We start from the raw sequence: 22133 nt of genomic DNA, 5'->3' as shown, positions 1-22133 counted from the left end.
TCAAAGTAAATGGATAATCGTTTTTAATAATGGTGATATCAATTATTGACCCAAATAATCGAGATTATGATTTTTGCCATCATCGAGCAGCTCTACTTCAATCCATCAACTAGATGTAGTTGGCTAATACTTAAAGTATTTTAATGAATTGCAATAATTATGGTGGTGTCTGGTCACATTAAGCGTCATTGTTTTTGATTATAGCATACACAATGGCGGGACTGAGACGCAGGAAACCCCCCCTCACGGATGCGATCGAACATGCAAGCAAGGCAGTTGACAAGACTGCAACATTGGAAGTGATGTACATCAACTCTTTTAAAGGTATGTCTTTTTGTCATCAGTACAATTTGTGTTTTTATGTTCAAAGTTGTATCAGATCCTACAACCTTACTAGTACTTAGAGTTCATTGATTAAAGTACTGTTGCATTAATTGCATCCTCATACTATTGAGAGATTTTGTATTTTATTTATCCTTTATTTATCCAGGAATGTCCCATTGAGATACAAGATCTCTTCTTCCAGGGAGTGTATTGAAGGGCCTGATGGGAAAGCTGAATTGTTTGCCTGGTCTAGTGTGCCAGGATAATGTATAAACCAAACCAGAGCTAATAACTATTATTACTATAAATATAAAACTATCTAGTGTTGGTGGATTTGAATAAAAAACCATGGCAAGAAGATGAATAACTGTACATGTAATCATTTTAATAATAACCTGTAATTGGGATAGGTCGAGGGGTCTTTGCCACTTCTCATTTCCAAAAAGGAGACTTTGTGGTGGAGTACAGAGGGGAATTAATACATCCTGAAGAATCACAAAGGAGGAGGAGGATATATCATGTCAGATGTGCTGTCTTTATGTTTGACTTCTACTGGCAAGAAAGAACATGGTGGTAAGTCCTAAATACAATTTTACATACTTGAAATTCACTTGCAAGTTGTTATTTTATGAACATAAAACGTGGTTTATTTTTATTTATTAAGTGTTGATGCTGCACAAGAAGATTCCAGTCTCGGAAGATTAGTTAATGATGACCACAAACATCCAAACTGCAAAATGAAGAAGGTCATGGCAGAGAACAAGCCACACCTCTGTCTCTTTGCTCTTCGAGACATTAATCCTGGAGAAGAGATAATATACGATTACGGAGGAACTGATTGGCCTTGGAGAAAACAGGTTTGAAAAATATATTTGCAACATTTCAAGTAGATTTGACAACGATTTATTTGCTTATGGGTGTGTTAGTGAATATTAGATTAGGAGATATTCTCTTAACTCGCATTTAGACTAACAGTTGTTTCTACCTTCTAATTTTTGGATCAGGTAAATGCACCGTCTTATCAATAATAATGTTGAATTATTCTTCAGGTTGGAGAGCAAGCTACTGCCATCGAGTCTTCTGAGGCTGAGATCCCCAGTACGAGTGAGCCAGCTCCTCAGAGATCGTCAATCTCCGGCACACAGGTATGTCTTCAATGGATTTTCCCCTTGACTTAGTTTCCCTAATAATTCAGTATTTACAAATGTCCTGCTTTATTGATATTTGGTATTGGCCTTAGTGTTGTCACGTTACCAACATTTTGGTTTCGATACCGATACCAAGTCAAGAATTGCGATTCCGATTCTTTTTCGATACTTTTCTTAAAAAAAGGGAAACAGTCTTAAATATAATCAGGGATGCAAACTCATCAGGTATGAAAAAGGTGACAAGGATCCGAGCCCACCGACCCCACGGAATATCGGCTTTAAAATTAGGAATAACATGATTTTAGCAGTCAGAACAACTAAAGCAGCAGTGTTACTAAGAACAGAAACGCCAAAGAGTCACATCTACTATAAATATATATAAAAGCATTTATTTTAATTGTGCAGCAGTGAGTTTAACATTTTGGCAGCACTGTTGAGCATTTTGAAAATGTATTTTCATGCCTCTGTGCAAGGCTTAGTCTTTCTATCTTTATAGCCACTGGTGTAAAGTAACTACATTCATAAACTCAGGTACTACTTGGGTACAATGTTGAGATACTTGTACTTTATTTAAGTATTTCAATGTTTCTTTTGCTACTTTGTACTTCTAATCCACTACAGTTCAGAGGTACATGGTGTACTTTTACTCCACTACATGTATTAATCCCTTTAGTTACTTTACAGATCTGGATGAATGATGTGAAATATAATCAAGTGTTAAATCAGACTTTAGTTCCACCTGGAGTAAATCCACCAGCTACCCTGCAGTCTACAAAGTACTTCAGACTAGCTGCACCTTCACCAGCTTTGAGAACACTTTCATGATCAATCATTATAAAACATATCATATATATTATTCTGAAATGGACCAATCTGCACAATGACTAGTTTTACTGTCGCTACTTTAATACTTTTACTTGAGGAACATTTTGAATGCAGTACTTTTACTGTAACAGAGTATTCCTACACTCTGGTGCTTCTTCTAGTACAAGACCTGAGTACTTCTACTTTTACTGTCGCTACTTTAACTATATTTTGATGATAATACTTTTGTACTTTTATTTGAGGAACATTTTGTGATTGCAGGATTGTTCCTACATTCTGGTACTTCTACTTTAACTCAAGTACAAGACCTGTGTACTTCTACTTTTACTCAAGTACAAGATATATACTTATACCACCTCCGTTTATAGCCTATGAAAAAAACTAATAAAAAACGAGGGCTAACGTTAGCAGATAGTGATGCTAGTTTGCTAATTAAGTTTGCTCAACGATAATATTGCGACAGAAAAACTTTTCAGTGCACATCACCCTCTGCCGCTCCGACAGGGAGCTCTGCTCTGAAACACCTGAACCGCCCGTTCACAGACTTCTGGCGTCTTTTTTGTCAACAAGCCGAGGCGCAGCGGCAGTTGCACTCCCACTTGCAGCCATGCTTCTCTTTTTCTCACATGCTCTGGCAGCTAGCGCGTGGCCGCGTGCACGAGAGAGGGGAGGGACTTAGAACGTGCTTGAGAAGAGCGGGACTGCAGGCACAGCTGCAGTGCAGGGAGTGGAAGCAGAGAGCTGAACTAGGGTTGCCAGAAACTGACCATGATCAAAATCGATTATTCGGCAGCCCTGGCGAATAATAATCGATTATTCGACCCCCCCCCCCTCCCACGGGAGAAAAAAAAAAAAAAGGAAAAAAAATAAATCAGACAAAAGGAATTCCGTTGTTTTCTTTACTAGAACATGTTTAACAGTACAAATAACAAACAAGCATGTCATCACCTCGACGTGGCCTTGAAGTGAAGTCGGTAATGGCCAGCTGTGCTGCGTCTTTCTCTGTAACCTCTTTGGCTTCGCACTCAAATGCGAACGCATTGTTGAGGTTGAGTTGTGATAGACCAACGTCTTTTCGCAGAGCTTGCATTTAACTTCCTTTGGACTTGTAAGTTCAAAGTAGTTCCACGAGGAGGAACTCTTTTTACCTGCCGCTTTGTTCATCTTTAGTCGCACGTGTGAGGGGGGGGGCGGGGTCGGTGTGTAGCGTGCTGCAGCAGCAGTCTGCTCTGCGCAGGCTTCCTCCAAGTTTACAGTGAAACAAACTGGTGGTGTGACCAATGGCCATTTACAATTATTAATACTATTACTATTATTAGCATATATATATATTTATATATATTTTGGTTGAAACTAAGCCAAAAAAAAAAAAAATACATAAATAAAAAAAAATATATATATATATAAATAATAAAAAAATAATATATAAATAAAATCGATTTTTAAAAATAATATTCGATTATGGAGACTGTAATGAATAATCGCTGGCATCCCTAAGCTGAACACACACGGCTCTTATTAAAACGGCGCTTTTTCACGGGAGTACTTTTCCCCGTCATTCTTAAAGTACCGATACTAATGAAACGGAGGAATCGTACCGTTTTTAACGTCAGGGTATCGTGGTACCTTTCAAGTATCGGTACACCGTGCAACACTAATTGGCCTTTGATGGTTCAATTGGCTTTTCTGTAGATCAGTGTTATAGCAGATACCAGAGCCAACTTAACATCATATTAAAAACGATTATTATGAGTCACATAAACATTATCCAATACCTCCTTACTCATTTTGTGTAGGTTTTCTGTTTACGTTTAGTGTTGTTGCATTGGTCCATGGTAATTGGATGATAAAGTTAACATTTAAAAGAAAGATAATTTAATATTTATCTTTAATTCATGTTTTAGTCCTAATAAATCATTGAAATGTTTTTCATACGTTTTTAAATCAAGACATTTAAATGTTTTTTTTTAATTAATACTTATATTAACAATGTAAGCCGTTACTCTTTCCATATGATTATTAGTTAATTAATTTGAAATAGCACTTCAACATTTGAAAAATTTATTTTTTATATTTCATTCACTGTTATAGATTCAGCCAGAAGCTAAAGTAATGGCTTTGCTCTATATCGACACAAATCTAATGTCACGTTGCTCAATGAAATGGTACATGTTATGAAAGAAATATCAAACGTTTTCAGTTTTCTTAATGCTAGTTCATATACATACTAGTGCTGTCAAAATTATCGCGTTAACGGCGGTAATTAATTTCTTGAATTAATTGCGTTAAAATATTTAACGCATTTAACGCATGTGCAGAATGGCCCGCCCCATACGTGCCACCAGTGGCAGCGCCAGGGTATGGCTGGGGTAGGCTACACCCATACCAAGAAATGGCTTAGCCCCACCATGAAAAATGATGTTAAAGTAAGCAAAATGAAGTCTGCCAACTCGCGCAGAGTAAATTGCACAGACAGCAGTTAGTAAGATTGATTTCAGTAGCCACGGTTTTGAAAACTTTTGTCACGTAGTGATCGTCTTCTCAATCGAACATCTTTGATAACGGCGTGGTGTTGTTGCAGGAAGTCCCGACGGAGAATACTCTTTCTGTAGTACAGGGCAGAGCCATATCATAGTAATAATATGGCTCTGGTACAGAGGTGCACATAACTGGTACGCAGGTTATGTGCGTCATCTGAAATGCGTACCGTCACTTGTGTCACAAAGCGCATTTGCGTACCGACGTACTTGTGAAGCTTTTCCAGAAGGCGGTTAGATCACCGGACGACAGAGTCGGTCTCCGTGTGCACAGACAGGCTGCTGTTAACGTCGGTCTGTACAACGGAACTGTGCTAAAACTACGCCAACCGGCTGCGGAGGGAGACTCCCCCCTTCACTGGAGAACTGCGCTGAAAACAGCTGATCACAACGTTCACACTCTGTGGTCACGAAGTACTCCACTAGCCGCCGCCGCCCCCTCTGTCGACTTTCCTGAAGTACTCCCCGTTGATAGAAATCAACACGTAATGAATTAAGACCCCACGGTTTGATGATTGATAGGTTTGTGGGCTGTCTTTCATTTTGACACGCAGAAAAATGTTATAATAAACATAGATACTGTATGTTAAATGGATATATCCGCCTGCTTTCATTTATCTTTCCATTCCCACAACAATATACAGAAATAAATGGCATATTTTGGACATAGTTCGAATGGTGATTAATCATGATTAATTAATTTTTAAGCTGTGATTAATCTGATTAAAAATGTTAATCGTTTGACAGCCCTAATACATACATCAATGTTTGCGTGTTATGTTAGCATATTCTTTACTATGTTTTCTTTTCTTTAGCATTTAGGTGAAACAGAGTCCTATCTTTTAAAGAAAAAAGATGGGATGATGGTTTCCCTTGTAAACTACACAGATTCTGACGAATCTCACAGTCCGTCCCGAATTGCCATCCATGACGATAGCTCTCAGGTATTGTCATACATTCAGTTTTTCGTGTATTCATGTATTATGTATCATATATATATTTCTATTGATTTATTGGTACAAATACCAACTACATACATTTATTTTGGACACTCCAGGCATGGAGTCCAGGTACTGACATTGAACTCAAAGAAGACAAAGATATTTTCCCAATGCTGAGGAGGACTAAAAGCATATAGGTAAGCAACATTTATGTAGAGATGATCAATATACTAATCCTTATATTTTGTTACTGGTGGTTTCAATGCATTGTAATTTAAAGTCTGAATAGCAATTGTTTAATAGGTGAAGTAATTTATAATTTCTTTTCTTAAGATGACCAGCCACATTGAGTTTGATTCAGATGAGCTCTTTGACCCCAGCTCAGCGGACAGTGGAGAGGAATATATTCCTAAAACGAGTGAAGACTCTTCTGGTACAGACACAAGCGAAGTTATTGACATAGTCCACAAGAAAGACAGCATGCTTGGACGCCAATACTTTCAAAAGCTGTCTCACATCAGTGATGAATGTCTCTTACCAACCCAAGTGAACAGTAGTTCTTCACAGCAGGTGCCCAAGAGAGGACGCTCCCCCTCAAGAAGAGATAGCAATTCCATTATTAAACGCAAAAGACAACATTTAGGCAGTGGATCCTGTCCCACAACACGAACCATAAGGGGTAAATCGTTAAAACAGGGTATAGTTGGCGACACTGGATCCGTATCTGAAAACTCGACACATGAAGTTGAACCAAATCTTCCTGATGGGGCCTCTTCCCTTACAGAAAACGAAGTAGCTGAAGGTTCACGTTCACCTTGCATACCTGCCGTTTGTAAAAAGGAGGATGGGTCAAGAATGTACAACAAAAAGCAATATTGTTTGTACTGTAAGATAGGAGTTGGAAAAATAGCTAGGCATTTGGAGCGTGCGCATCACAATAAACCTGACGTTGCACAGGCTTTGTCCTTTCCAAAAGGTTCTAAAGAAAGAAGAATGCATTTGGAACATTTAAGAAACAGAGGCAACTTCGCCCACAATGTTGAGGTATTAAATGCTGGCGTTGGAAATCTTGTTTCTCGCAAGCAACCGAAACAGGACTCTCAAGCACATAATTTCCTCCATTGTGTTTATTGTCAAGGATTGTTCAACAAGAAACTCCTTTGGCGGCACATGAAGATCTGCAAGTTCAAACCCGATGTTCCACAAAAACCTGGCAAAACCCGTGCCCAGGCCCTGTCTGCATTTGCTGCACCTCCACCACCTGGCGTCAAGATAGAGTTTTGGAAGCTGTTAAACAACATGGTTCAAGATGATGTTTATATTGCTGTCAAATCTGATGTATGTATCATGGAGTATGGTGAGCACCTGTATAACAGGCTTGGATATGATGTTGGCAAGCATGAATACATACGGCAGAAACTGAGGGAGCTTGGAAGGCTTCTGGTATGTTCGAGGAAAACTACTCCCTTAAAGACTATTCAAGACCATGTCAAACCCATCAATTTCTTGTATGTTGTGCAAGCAGTCAAACATGTGGCAGGCTTCAACAGTGAAACCAATACATACAAGTGCCCAAGTCTTGCCCTTAAAATTGGACATAGCTTGAAAAATATGTCAATGCTTGTTGAAAGCCGTGCAAACGTACAGAGCAACTACTCAGCAGCTAAAGAGGCTCGTACGTTCCGCAGAGTATATGAAACCCGATGGAATGAACTGATTTCTGCCGCATCACTGAGAACCCTTCAGGAATCCAAGTGGAATGCTCCTCAGTTGCTTCCATTTACAAAAGATGTCCAGACTCTCCATTCTTATTTAGATGTGCAACAACAAGAAGTTCACAGTAAATTGTCTGCAGATAAATCTCCCCAGACATGGTCACAGTTAGCAAAGGTCACTTTGACACAAGTCATTTTGTTTAACCGACGTAGAGCAGGGGAAGTTTCAAAAATGCCCCCATCTGCATATTTGGCTCAAAATACATCACATCCTCAGGAAGATGTAAATATTGCCCTGTCAGAACTAGAAAAGAAACTATGTAAATACTTCAGGAGGATAGAGATAAGAGGAAAGAGGGGAAGAAAGGTCCCTGTGCTTTTGACCCCAGCAATGCAGCAAGCACTGGATCTGCTCGTCGGCACACGGCAGGAATGTGGGGTTCCTAAGGAGAACATTTACTTGTTTGCGAGACCATCTGCTTTCGAAAACCTGCTACCGCGGTTCTGATTGCCTTCGATACTTTGCCAAGGCCTGTGGTGCAAAGAATCCTGAAAGTCTCACCTCGACAAAACTACGCAAGCAAACTGGAACTCTGTCTCAGGTTCTTAACCTCACCAATACAGAGCTGGATCTGTTGGCGGATTTTCTCGGCCATGACATAAGAGTGCATCGGCAATTCTACAGACTTCCTGAGGGCACCCTTCAGCTTGCTAAGATCAGCAAACTTCTCATGGCCTTGGAGCAAGGACGCCTGGCAGAATTCCAGGGCAAGACCCTGGATGACATCAGCATTGATCCTGAGGGTAAAATCTTTTTTTACATGTTCATACATGAAATACCATTTCTGTTTCCAAAGTAATTGTACTTGTATATAAAAACATATTTTTCTAGGGCATTATTGGAGCATGTCAGACTAAATTTAAGTGCATTGTGCTTTTATTAATGAATTCTTCATTCTCCTTCCTCTAACCCCAAACTCACAGAGAATGTGCACATGGACAGCGACAATGAGACAGCGTGTGAGTCAGACTCACAAGGTAAATATTATTTTTAAGTGGGACCATGCTATGTCCCATTCGAGTTTGTGGGATATGATCCTGATCTTTAGTACTGTACCATTTTGTATCAGCTGTATCGGCAAGTCAGATTGTTGTAATTACCATCATTTTGATTAGATTTTTGAGCTACTTCATAAAAATACATTAAATATTGCGTCATAAATACAAAATTGTAAGACTTAAATTACTGATGTGATATGAATGAAAGATTACTTTGATATTACAAACCAGTTCACACTGTAGAGCTCAGCTGTAAATAAAAGCAGCGTAGAAATACAAGTTTGTTTAGGTAGACAAAAGGAGGGAGAACACAGTAAAGCAAGGATCAGATTTAGTTTTTAGCCATTATACACCCATTGATAAAAGCCGGATCAAATCTTCGAGTTTTAGCTCGGGATATATCTAATTTTCTTGCAACACCTAATTGATTATTTTGTATATCTGGTTTTCAGAGGGTCAAGTCACATCCACTCAGATGGAGAATAAAACAAGAATGAGAGATGGGAGCAATACAGATGAAGCATCGCAACAGGGCCCTATGACACCTCCACCAGCCGCTCAACCACAGACCCAGAGAAGGCAAAAAGGTCAACTTTTTAGACCATATTTTGTTACTGAATGCTCTTCCATGGTTGATGTAATGTTTCATGGTTCTACACTGACATATTTTAGATCCGCTTGTTTATAATGTTAACTCTTTTGAATATATAACATTACATTTGCATCTTCTATTTGCTCTCTTGCATTTTCAGTTACTAGTTAGCAATTTTTCTTTGTTTCAATCCAATGTAAAGGGGTTATTTCAAACGCATTAGAAAATGTATACCTAGTTTACCACCAGGATTATGCAGTTAGTTTTGGTACGTTCATGTGAGGTTTTGAGATATTCTCCTCTGAAACTTCTGCCACCATGCCCTTTATATCTAAGGTCAATGGAATCAGAATTATTGCTGACATTCTGGGAGAACGTCGTAAAACTACTTGATGTGTATTATTTATTATTATGTTTTGTACCATCAATATTGATTTATTACAGAATCTAAAATGGAGACAGACATATATGAATAACAACAAGTAGCATAATATGTAAATAAATTCTATCAACTTTTTCTCTCAAATAACCTTTCCATAGCAGTTCCAGAAAAACACAAAATAATTTATTTGTGTCATTTTTATACAGGTCGGCAGCCTTTCAAGAAAAAGCTGTGGGAAAAGACGGAGATCCAAGCTGTCGAGAAGCACCTGATGTCTTTCATTAACACATGTCGCGTTCCGCGGAAAAGCGACTGCGATAAGTGTCTTAAAATGGAAGGAGAAGCACTCAAACAAAGAAATTGGTTGGCCATAAAGTTTTACATAAAGAATCGGATCACAGCTCTCAAGAGCAAAATGTAAAGTGATCATTGATGTCTGTTGACACCATTGATTTTTGTTGTCAAGTGTAATGCTTGCAAAAGTTAAATGTTTGATGTAAGCCGCTATACAAATATATAGATCATACTTTATTTCTTCTTTCACCCCTCTTAATACCTTCTTTTCTTTTATCTGAATTATTCACAATTTCCTCTTCAACCTTATCTATTTTATCTTCTCTTACCTCTATGCTTTTTAAATCTCATCTCTTTTTTGTAATCTTACTTTTATCTCAACTACCTTACACTTTCAATTTCCTCATTTCTTTCATTGTCCCACATATCACATCTGGGAATACATTATTATGTATATACACTGAACAAAAATATAAACGCAACACTTTTGTTTTTGCTCCCATTTTTCATGAGATGAACTCAAAGATCTAAAACATTTTCTATTTACACAAAATAACCATTTCTCTCAAATATTGTTCACAAATCTGAAAGATGTGTGATAGTGAGCACTTCTCCTTTGCCGAGATAATCCATCCCACCTCACAGGTGTGGCATATCAAGATGCTGATTAGACAGCATGATTATTGCACAGGTGTGCCTTAGGCTGGCCACAATAAAAGGCCACTCTGAAACGTGCAGTTTTGCTTTATTGGGGGGGTCTAGGGGGGTCCGAAAACCAGGCAGTATCTGGTGTGAGGGGTAGGGTTAGGGTTAGGGTAATGTTGTGAATCGAGTGGCACATGGTGGTGGTGTGGTTATGGTATGGGCAGGCGTATGTAATGGACGACGAACACAGGCCACTCGATTCACAACATTACCCTAACCCAGGGGTGCCCAACCAGTCGATCGCGATCGACCGGTCGATCGCGGGGAGATTCCCAGTCGATCGCGAGATGTGTCTAAAAATAGAACAACAATATTCTGTTTTATCGTTAATGTCCTGTAACATAATCTTCCTGTGCCAGAATAATGCACTTGAACGCATCAAAGATTTGTGATTGGCCGGCGTGACCCCATGTGTCGGGGCGTGGCTGGTGAGCAGTGGGCAGTGCACTAGTTCGCTAACGTTGTCCATGTCAACAGGAGTGACAGTCCGCACACACACAAGACCGCAATTATGGCAGAAGCAAAACATATATAATTTTCACTCCGAGTGGGAGGATGATTATTTTTTTATCTATTCCAATTCAAAGTCCATCTGTCTCATCTGCAATGCGAGCGTGGCTTTATCGAAGAAGGGTAATTTAGGAGCGGCATTTCAAAACAGTGCACACACGCTACGAGACGGAATTCCCTCCTAATTCTGCCCTACACTCCCAAAAGGGGAGGGGCCTGAGAGGACAGCTAAATGCACAGCAGTCCATTTTCACCAGGCCCAACAACAAGAGCAAGGCTGCTACCATAGCATCTTAACGTGTCAGTCACGTTCTTGCGAAACACATGAAGTCTTTCAAAGACGGCGAAGTTGTGAAAGAAGCATTCCTGGAGGCTGCCGATGCGTAATAAAAATAACAGAAGCATTTCAACAGGTTTTTGATATGATAAAAACTCAAGTTAGATACCGTTATTAATCAGCTGTAAGTTTGAGTTTGTTTGAACTTATTCATTATAATTATTGTACAAAATGGTATAAGAATGCAAACTTAAATTGATTATAGTCTATTTATTATCAATTCAGGTTAAGAAACTAGTGTTGCTTGCATCCTATTTTAAAAGGCATTTATTTGTATACTTTGTCAGCAGATTCCTGAGTAGCTTCAGATCTGAGTTGTCTTATTAGTAAGCCTAATTTATACTTTTGTAGCAACACTATTTTTATATAATAAGATTCAGAGTCTTTTCTTTTTTTCCTGTGTCATATGTGGCAGCACTGTTCAATGTTTCTTGAAAACATTACCCACTGTAGTGACGTGTGAATAAACTCCAACTCTGTATCAACAACACTGTTGTGTAACTTCAGTTAAATGTGTGTAGATTAGAAATAGGTAAGATAAAGGATCTGCAGTATTTTATGAAGTATTAATCGTACAAAGGTCAGTTTTATACAAGTAGAAGTGTGTATTTACCTGGTAGTAGGCTGTCAGTAATGGCTACGCCTCTCTATTTGGACTGGTAGATCTCGGCAGACTGGCAACTTTGAAAGTAGCTCTCGGTTCAAAAAAGGTTGGGCACCCCTGCCCTAACCCTACCCCTCACACCAGATACTGACTGGTTTTCGGACCCCCCCAGACCCCCCCAATAAAGCAAAACTGCACGTTTCAGAGTGGCCTTTTATGGTGGCCAGCCTAAGGCACACCTGTGCAATAATCATGCTGTCTAATCAGCATCTTGATATGCCACACCTGTGAGGTGGGATGGATTATCTCGGCAAAGGAGAAGTGCTCACTATCACACATCTTTCAGATTTGTGAACAATATTTGAGATAAAAAAATAAATTAGACCAAAATAAATTAAATCAAATATGATGCAGTGCACTGTCACAACCTACTGAAAACTCCTTAACATATAGCCAACATGTTGGTAAAACATATTCAACATATTCCACTCAGTTAAACGTTGAAGGCTGGCCAACCGTCATGGTCCAGAAGTAACAGGAAATAAATGTTGAACTACAATTTAAGACCAAATAAAAATGTTTAGGCCACCATGGCAAATGCTGGTAGGGCTGCTCATGTCATCTCTTAAAGATTTTTTGCCAGAAACACCAGCCTGTTTACATGGTCTGGTTTCAGAGATGAGCGCAGGCAGGTGACAAGCCACCTGTACTGAAGACCCTCAGCCACGCCCCGACACATGGGGTGACGCCGGCCAATCACAAAGATTTGATGCGTTCAAGTGCATTATTCTGGCACAGGAAGATTATGTTACAGGACATTAACGATAAAACAGAATATTGTTATTGTTATTTTTGGACACATCTCGCGATCGACTGGTTGGGCACCCCTGGGCTAGACCATAGGTCCGTTGTGGTAGCAAAGTAGTCAGCTGAAGCCACATCTCTCTCAACTTCCCCACGGCATTTGTCATATAGTGCAGGCAGCGCAGACCTGCTGAAATAATACCGAGACGGCATCGCGTAATGCTTGTCCAACGTGTTGACAAGTTGCTTGAAGCCCTGGTTGCTAACAGTGCTAACTGGGCACATATCTTTAGCGATGTGAAATGTAATGGCAAAGTACTTGCAAATAGTGGAAATAGTTTGACCCTTCTTTTTAACGAGTTGCTGCTCTTGTTCTGACAGCTTCGCTCGCGCTGAACACATGTCACTCACAGGTGGCCGAGTGGGCTTTTAGGGAGGGGCGAAAGCGCACCCAGCAAAATAATCGTATTTTGTCAATTATGCTGTTTTCATAATCGTCGCAAGCCATAATCGTAATCGCGATTAAAATACGATTAATTGCACAGCCCTTGTGTGTGTGTGTGTGTGTGTGTGTGTGTGTGTGTGTGTGTGTGTGTGTGTGTGTGTGTGTGTGTGTGTGTGTGTGTGTGTGTGTGTGTGTGTGTGTGTGTGTGTGTGTGTGTGTGTGTGTGTGTGTGTGTGTGTGTGACAGCATGAATATATGGACCCCACCTCTGTCTAAAACCCAGACTATGTGAATGTAGGTACCCCGGTATGTCTATACACCAGATGGTGTGTGAATGTGTGTGTGTGTGGTGTGTGTGGTGTGTGTGTGTGTGCACGTGTGTGTTGTGTGCGTGTGTGTTGTGTGCGTGTGTGTGTGTGTATAACTATGTATTTGTGAGTATGGTGTGTGTGTGTGTGTGTGTGTGTGTGTGATCAGATCAGATCAGATCAAATGAAGACTCGTCATCAGTTGCATAATCAGCAGAAGCTGCGGAAAGAGTTTGTTTTCAACAAGGGTGTGACTTTGGTTTGAGAGGGGGGCACAAAGCAGGGGTCCTCCGCAATGAGACATGTTCTCGATGTGATTCCATTTCCTGCCTTTCTACCAATACATTAGGGACTGTGGTGTTAACAAGGCCAAGAGAAGAGTGTAGTGTGTGTGATGAGAGGTGGATCTCGTGTCCTCTCCATGTGAACCTGATGTGTTTCTTTACATTGAAGTTAAAGCATCAATCTGGTGCACTTTGAAGCCACATGGAGAGATGTGTGGATACAGCTCTCAACACTCATATGAAACAGAACTGTATATATTTCAATCATCAGAAAACCATTAGAATATGCTCTCAAGCAATAACACATATTTGATCACCTCCTCTCTCCTCTCTGCATCTTACCTAGTCTGCATCCTTTCTTTGTATTGATGCATGTTACTAACCACTCCCCTTTCAAACGGTGTCTTTATTTCTTTACTGACCTATAGCACACAGTGGAATGATTTATTAACTTATATGTTACAACGAGGCCTCTATTAAATAAAGTGAGCTGACGTGATCTCTCTCAGTCCCCCAGGAGAGAGCTCTCCCTCTCCCTATTGTTGAAACAGTTTATAATCTCCGTTAGCTCCAAGCTAGCACCAGATGCTAACAATAACCCCGTAACTGGTGCTCTCTCTCTCTCTCTCTCCGTCTCTCTCTCTCTCTCCGTCTCTCTCTATGTCTCTCTCCATCTCTCGCTCTCTCTCTCCGTCTCGCTGTCTCTCTCTCTCTCTCAACAAACTCTTTCCGTAGCTTCTGCTGATTATGCAACTGATGACGAGTCTTCATTTGATCTGATCAAAGTTACAAATAATTTAAAAAACATGTACTTAAGCACATCCCAACCACACATGCACACACACACACACACACGCACACACACATACACCCACACACGTACACACACACGTGCATACACACACACACCACACACACACACACACCATACACACACACACACACCACCAGCGATAAGGACAGGGAGCTATTGCACAACTGACACTCTCTAAAGACACCCTCTCTGTGTGGCCTCCGGTGAAAACAACTCTTAATGTCTGAATATAAAGACGATGAAGGGGAGATCAATAAAATATATATTTACCCAAAGAAAATAGAATACAAATCTGATATAGCAACATAGAAATCACATTTGAAACACCGTGTGCACGGCGGCACGATCACTGGGAGCACAGCGCTCAGGAGCAAGGCACACATTCACCATGACAACACAAAGCAGCTTTGCTTGGGCCTTCAACTTGGGCAACCGCTGACCGAGCAGCGAACACAGAGTAAGCACCACGATGTCTACTCCACATGCAAACCATCTCCCTGCTGCTGCTGCGTGGTGCTTTCCAGGTCCCCACATTCTGCAGCGGAGACCCCGAGAGTTCAGGCACTCTGAAGAGCCCCATGACACTTGGCATGGCTCCAGGGTCTTGTGGAAGGTGGTGAGGAGGGTATTGATGGTCCATTTCCCTTCACCTCGGGGCGTATAGAGCCTTCAATCGTGTGCAAAGAAACAGTTGGAACACAACGTACTCGGCTTCTACAAGTTTAGAGCTGCTCAGCTCCTGATTGGTCAGAATGTGGGCTGATCACAAATCACTAACGGCTATCCAACACATGTGGAGTATTTGACGTAGGATATATTTAATACATTTGAATTACTAAGATCACACACATCGTAGCATTAAAGTGCACCATGTCTGTGGTGGTGCCGGGCGTGTGTGTGTGTGTGTGTGTCTCTTGCTGTCAGTGTTTACGAGTAGTTTTCTCTTGAGAGATCACAAAGATATTTGAATATAATAAATAACAAAGTGGATTCCTACCTGAGCTACAGACCAGTAGCATCATCAGCAGCAGCAGGTGATCCATGTCTCTCTCTCTCGTTATTCTGGGCATCTCGTGTTTTGTCCTCGTATTATATCAGCGTAAAGCGAGAGGTGGAGTCTCTCTGGAAACATATCTGATGGTATGGATATGGTATTATATCTGATGGTCACTCCCGCTCTCTCCTCTCTTCAGCTACTTGTCAAATCATCACATCAGAGGCTGAACATGGTCCTATTTTGAGGGAAATTATCCAACGCTAGTCTTTAGAAGGAGAACAAGTCAACGTAAACGTCTAATTTAAAATAACAAACTCTTTTACACAGATACAGAACGACTAACTTTGGGGTTTGCTGCTTAACATTTTTAATCAACGAAAGAACTAAAAGCCAGACTGAACAAAGGCAGCTGCAAAAAACAAAGTGTGTAGAAAAGTAGAAGAAGGACTCTTCAGAGATCAGAGTCGCAGAGGACCAGAGTCCGGGGAGGAACAGGTTCAGGTGGAACCAGCTTGGTTCTGACCACGGAGAGGTTCTGTGATCCTCATGAACCTGTTAAGCCCGAGAGCCCCCGGTACCGGGGCCTGCGGGTCTTTTCTCACGAAACTGTGTCTCAGGGCTTCTTAGTGTTCTTTCTTTTTATTCATGCATATTTTACTAATCACTCCCCTTTGAACCTGTTGTGTTGCTGTCCTAGAGGACACATTGGAATGATGTCTTACTCATTTTGTGATATTCACACTGAAGAGAATTATTTGCCCTAGACTTCTGAGAGAGTCAATAATGTATAATACATTATTTTACATATATTTATATATTTATTTATATAATCTTAAAGTTACAACCGGCCCTTTGAGTGCAAACTTAATGCTGATGTGGCCCGAGATGAAATGGAGTTTGACCCCCCTGCATTAGGGTGTTGATGTCAGGCCTGACTCTCAGCTCTATACAAAGGGAAGTCTTCAGCTGCTCTTTAATGTGGACCCCCCCCCCCAACAGACTGGGGGCTGGTTCCACAGAAGAGGATCCTGAGAGCTGGAGGCTCCCATTAAAGGGCCCATGTCATGCTTTTCCGGTTATTACCCATCCCCTTGTGTGTTATGAAGGTTTTTATGCATGTAAACGGTCTGCAAAGTCACAAACCCTCAAAGTACATCCTGTAGGGAGTAAAACTCTAACACAGAAAACACCTGTCTATGCTGCCCCAGAACGCCTCGTTGGAGATTTATTGTTTTCTTCCTGGGTACAGTGACGTGCCCATATCCAAATGGACCAATCCGTGGAGCCGTTAAGTTACGTCCGCAGAGCCGTTAGGTTAAGTCCGTGGATTGGTCCAAATTGACCAATCCGCGGACTTCCTCACACACACACTCAATCTTTTCTCAGCTGCAGCTCCGCCGATTTCTCCTCCCTGAGACGGCGGGACACACACACTGACTCACAGCCAGGCTGCAGGTGTGTGTGTGTGTTAGGTCTGGGATTCGCTGTGCCTCGCTGTCTCGCAGATGGCCACTGGGCTCACAGGGGGGGGGGGGGGGGGGGGGGGGGGGGAGCTCCAACAAGCCATTTAGGACCAGTGTTGTGCTAGTTACTGAAAACCAGTAACTAGTTACCATTACTAGTTACTTCATTTCAAAAGTAACTCAGTTACTTTACTGATTACTTTTACCAAAAAGTAATGCGTTACTGTGAAAAGTAACGTTTTAGTTACTTAAAAAAGGGCTCCCATTATATTAAAGCCCTTATAGCCTTCATTTCAGTACTGTTATTGCATTGGAGAATAATACAATCTGTTGATCAACTTGACATGCATTATATGCAATCTGGATAGCATCGATATTAGCTGGCTTTACATTTTTGTATATTCTTTCTCCAGGTAGTTGGAAAAAGTTTTCCGTTTCATATGCCGTGTGCCGCCCGGACATGCTATCATGCTAACTAGCTCCCTGAAAGCGGGTGACTCCACTGTAGCAATAGCCTGCATGTGTTCTACAACATACCGTGCAATGGCTTTATCGACGTTCCCCCGGCTAGCAGTCCCTTGGTTAAAATCCAGCCGCTGTTGCTTAGGTGGAGGTGGAGTGGCGTCGGCTGAGTCTCTGTGGTCTTAGCTACTAGCTTCGTCCCAGCATGTTGTTTTTGCAGATGTTTTAAGAGATTTGAATGACTGGTTCGGGCAATAGATAGACTCTTTGACCAGCCAGGACACAACTTACATTTAACTAAAACTTTCCTTTCTTTGTGCTCGACAAAAGTGAAATAGTGAGAATATCTCCAGGTGGAGAAACTAGACTTGAGCTCCGCCGCCGCCATGATAGTCTTGTTAGTAAACAACACAAACACGCCCACAGCCCGTCTCCGCATGTGACACAGGAAGTATTTAAGTACATTTACTCAAGTACTGTACTTAAGTACAGTTCTCATCTCTGTTGACTATATAAAAAAACTAACGGAGTAACGCACCATGTAGTAACGGTAACGCGTTAGAGCAGGGCCGGCTCTGACCAATTTGCCGCCCTAGGCAAGATTTTAGCTGGTGCCCCCCCCCCCCAAAATGCAGACACTCACTATGATTTGCACGTGCATGGTTGTGGCATGACCATAAAAACAAAGATATTGACACAAGATGTGTGCAACTGTATTTAGTTTCCTATCCATTTTAACATGATTTAAGTGAGTGGGGGGGGCTCCTCTAGGGGGGTCCGGGGGCATGCACCCCCGGGAAGACTTTTTATATTGAAGTTAAAAGCATCAATCTGGTGCACTTTGAGAGCAACATTAGGAGATCTATGGATACATCTCTCAACACCCAGATGAAACAGAACTGTAAGCAGATTTTATTTTTCTTTATGGATATTTTACAAATCACTCCCCTTTCAAACTGTATTCTTGTTTATTAATAACAACTTTTTTGTACTGTCAGTATTTTATACCTGTTTTTCACCTGTTCTCTTATTTTTTTATAACTATAATGATCATATAAAGGTGTGCCTTTACCTCACTGAGCTGAGGTTATCAGAGCCTCTCAGTCTTTCAGGAGAGAGCTCTCTAAAGCTCTCCCCCTCGCGGCCGCTTACACAGTAAATTCCAATGTTAATAAGAGCACACAGAAGCTGTGTACATTTTTATTTTATTTTAAATGAATACAAATACAAAATTAAAACCTATAATTGCACACTAAAACCATTATTTCAAAAAAAGAACAATTTCACATAAACTTTTGGTTTTTACTGGGACTGGGGCAGTTCAACTTGATTTTGGGGGGGGTGTGTGCCATAGTTTATGGGTGCTGTACGCAATATAGGTGTAGTTCTGTTAGTATAAGATGTACTTTGTTGATCCAAAATCGGGAAATTCTGTTGTTATGAAATAAAAAAAATATATACTTTTTTTATTTCTAACTTTTTTTTTTTTTCAATTTTCGGCGCCCCCTATGGGTTGATGCGCCCTTAGCATTCGCCTATACTGCCTATGCCGAGGGCCGGCCCTGCGTTAGAGTACTAGTTACTGCCAAAAATAACGGCGTTACAGTAACGCGTAGTTCCAACACTGTTTAGGACAGAGTGAATACCGGTGAATACACATACTTTACAGAGATGCTGTTTGAGAAACCAATGTGAGTTTGGAAAATTGCACAGTATCAATCTATTTTAGTAGACCTCAACAATGGAATCATGATCAGTAGAAATGGCCATGACATGGGACCTTTAAGACTCAGAAAACCGGTTCTTATCTGGCCGCCAAGAACCAAATACATCACGCTTCAGCAGGGGCGGCATGGGGTGGCCACCCTAAAAAATAGCCTTGCCACCCCAGTTGCATCTTTGTTTTGAAAGAAAAGTTGTGGCTCATCGTAAATGTATGAGAGAAAATCTCTAATGTAACCGCTCCCCCGTCCCTGGCGTGAGCTTGGAAATATGATTGGCGGCGATTTCATTTGAACGGGGGGGCGGGGACGGCGCAAAACGAGAAGCATTCGGACCCAAGCAGACGGAAAGAATGAGGTATTTGCGTTCTACAATGAGAGAGAAGAGACTGTCAAGTGTGGCTGTACTCAGCATTGAATCATAAAAAACTGCTAAGATGATTACCTTGTATGTGTGTAAAATTTAAATATATTTTTTTTCTTTGTGGGGGTCTGCCCCCAAAAAAAAAATGTAAGTCCTGAGAAAATCAAATAAGACGGTGTGTAAAACTTCACTGCCCAGCCAAACAAAAGTAACCGCTTTGATTTAGGCCAGCAGGTAAGGACTCTCCACTGGATCATAACTGCAGCGATGTTTGAGCTGAATACACGTTTTTTTAACCCTAACTGATGCAGTTAGTCACTTCTTTAATGTTTGTTCTTTCTGAAGTAAAGTCCAGGTTGTAACTGTTTGCAGTAAAGTCGTGGGGCGCTGAACTGTTCCTTTGAATCTTTTGAGTTTTGATACATGATATAATTACTTGTCTTTCAAATTTGAAGGAGGGTGAGCAAGCATCTTGAGGAACATTCATCATCAACTGAATAGTTTATTCAATAATGAATGAATATGTGAATCATAACAGTGATTGACAGCTGATAGGAATAATATGATTGTTAATAGTATCATATTCATTCAGACAAACATCGATGAGACAGTTAATGAATGTACTTATTGCAGCAGTCTGCATAGATTTGGTTCCCCTGCTGGTCTAAGAGTGAAACAAACTCATTCAGTTATTGTTCAGTTAAAATTCATTAAATTATGTCTGCCACCTTATATATTTATATGTAAGGCTTTACTGATGTGCCACAATAATGTCACCCATATATGTTATTGAGTTAAAATATTAATATTGTGGCTTTCCAAGTTAACATTGATTGAGATGTATGCATATACTTCTGCAGGGGATGCCACCCCTCAAAACCTCCATCCAGACTGACACACATTCACTCATGGGGGGGGGGGGGGGGGGGTGCAACAGCTCCATGATGTGATGAGAGGTGTTGTGCAATATGCTGCATGTCCGTATCATAGGGTGTGTGTGTGTGTGTGTGTGTGTGTGTGTGTGTGTGTGTGTGTGTGTGTGTGTGTGTGTGTGTGTCTTAAACTTTGTTAAGATCACATTAAAACCACATGACGTGTTTGAAACAGTTCAGTAGGAGACTAATTTCAAATAACAAACACTTTCACACACATACAGAACGACTAACTTTGGGGTTTGCTGCTTAACATTTTTAATCAAGCAACTAAAGAACTAAAAGCCAGACTGAACAAAGGCAGGTGCAAAAAACAGTGTGTAGAAAAGTAAGAAGGACTCTTCAGAGATCAGAGTCACAGAGCAGAGGACCAGAGTCCGGGGAGGAACAGGTTCAGGTGGAACCAGCTTGGTTCTGACCTTTGTTCAATCGCTCCATTAAAGGAAAGGCAAAGAAAGGTTATTGATAAAGCATCTTTCAACACGAGGCCATTCAAAGAGCTTTAAGAGCATCAAGAGACACATATATTCAAATGTAGATTCAAGTGTCGCTCACTTCCCTGAACTGCCTTTCTGAGGAAGTGATCATGAAGACGCTGATGGATCACAGATTACAGAAACCGTTTCCTGTCTCCATGACGACCAGGGCGCCCAATCAGATTCAAGCTGTCAGTGTGAGCAACAACTTGTGAGGCATTCAGGTCTGAGGATGCCTTCAGTTACTTTATAATAATAAAACATTTCATTTATATAGCACACTTTAAAAACAACGTCATCTCAAGGTGCTTCACAAAGCTATCAGGAGAAAAGAATAAAACAAGTAAAATAAAAAGATATCTTTATGAACTTTAGAAACTCACACTCATTGGCCCGGCTCATTTTCTGTGGAGAACGTTTTCAATGACCACACACACACACACACATTACATTGCAAGTGACTTACAATAAGTGCGTTCGACCAACAAAATACAAACTTGAAGAAAACAGAATCATATAAGTACATCAGGTTTCATAGAGCCAAAACATTTCAAGTGCTACTCAACTGGCTTTAGATAAGCCAGTCTTTTATTAGTATATAAGTGCTTTATTAGTAATTCTATCGCTCGAGGTGGAGTCGAAAGAGATGAGTTTTCAGTCTGCGCCGGAAGGTGTGTAAGCTATCTGCTGTCCTGATGTCAATGGGGAGCTCATCCCACCATTTTGGAGCCAGGATAGCAAACCCACGTGTTTTTGCTGATGGGAACTTGGGTCCCCCTCGCAGTGCGGGTGCAGCGAGCCGTTTGGCTGATGCAGAGCGGAGTGCACGCGCTGGCGTGTGCGGTTTAACCATGTCCTGGATGTAGGAAGGGCCAGATCCATTTGCAGCATGGTACGCAAGTACCAGTGTCTTGAAGTGGATTCTAGCAGTTACACACACACACACACCCCACCCCCCCCCCCCCCCCCCACACACACACACACACACACACACACACACACACACACACACACAGTGAAGCTCTGTTCTGATAGGCTGCTCTGAAAGGCTGTGTGTTAGCCAGAGGTGAACCGTCAGGGCCTTCAAGGT

At 41.1% G+C, this 22133-nt stretch overlaps 1 protein-coding gene across 1 annotated transcript in view; it reads right to left on the bottom strand.

The window, feature by feature from the left end:
* LOC117452097 (scavenger receptor cysteine-rich type 1 protein M130-like) overlaps positions 1-15672 on the bottom strand; it is a 39634-nt gene extending 23962 nt beyond the window's left edge. Inside the window, exon 1 of the mRNA XM_034090568.2 lies at positions 15626-15672. Within this exon, the coding sequence (XP_033946459.1) occupies positions 15626-15671 (46 nt within the window). The 5' untranslated portion in view covers position 15672. The remainder of the gene's footprint in view (positions 1-15625) is intronic.
* Between the last annotated feature and the right edge of the window lie 6461 nt (positions 15673-22133).

The sequence above is a fragment of the Pseudochaenichthys georgianus genome, chromosome 9 (assembly GCF_902827115.2).
Source record: "Pseudochaenichthys georgianus chromosome 9, fPseGeo1.2, whole genome shotgun sequence".
In the NCBI taxonomy this organism is placed as follows: Eukaryota; Metazoa; Chordata; class Actinopteri; order Perciformes; family Channichthyidae; genus Pseudochaenichthys; species Pseudochaenichthys georgianus.
Note: the sequence above shows the minus strand (reverse complement) of the source record. Positions and strands in the feature narration are given on the sequence as shown.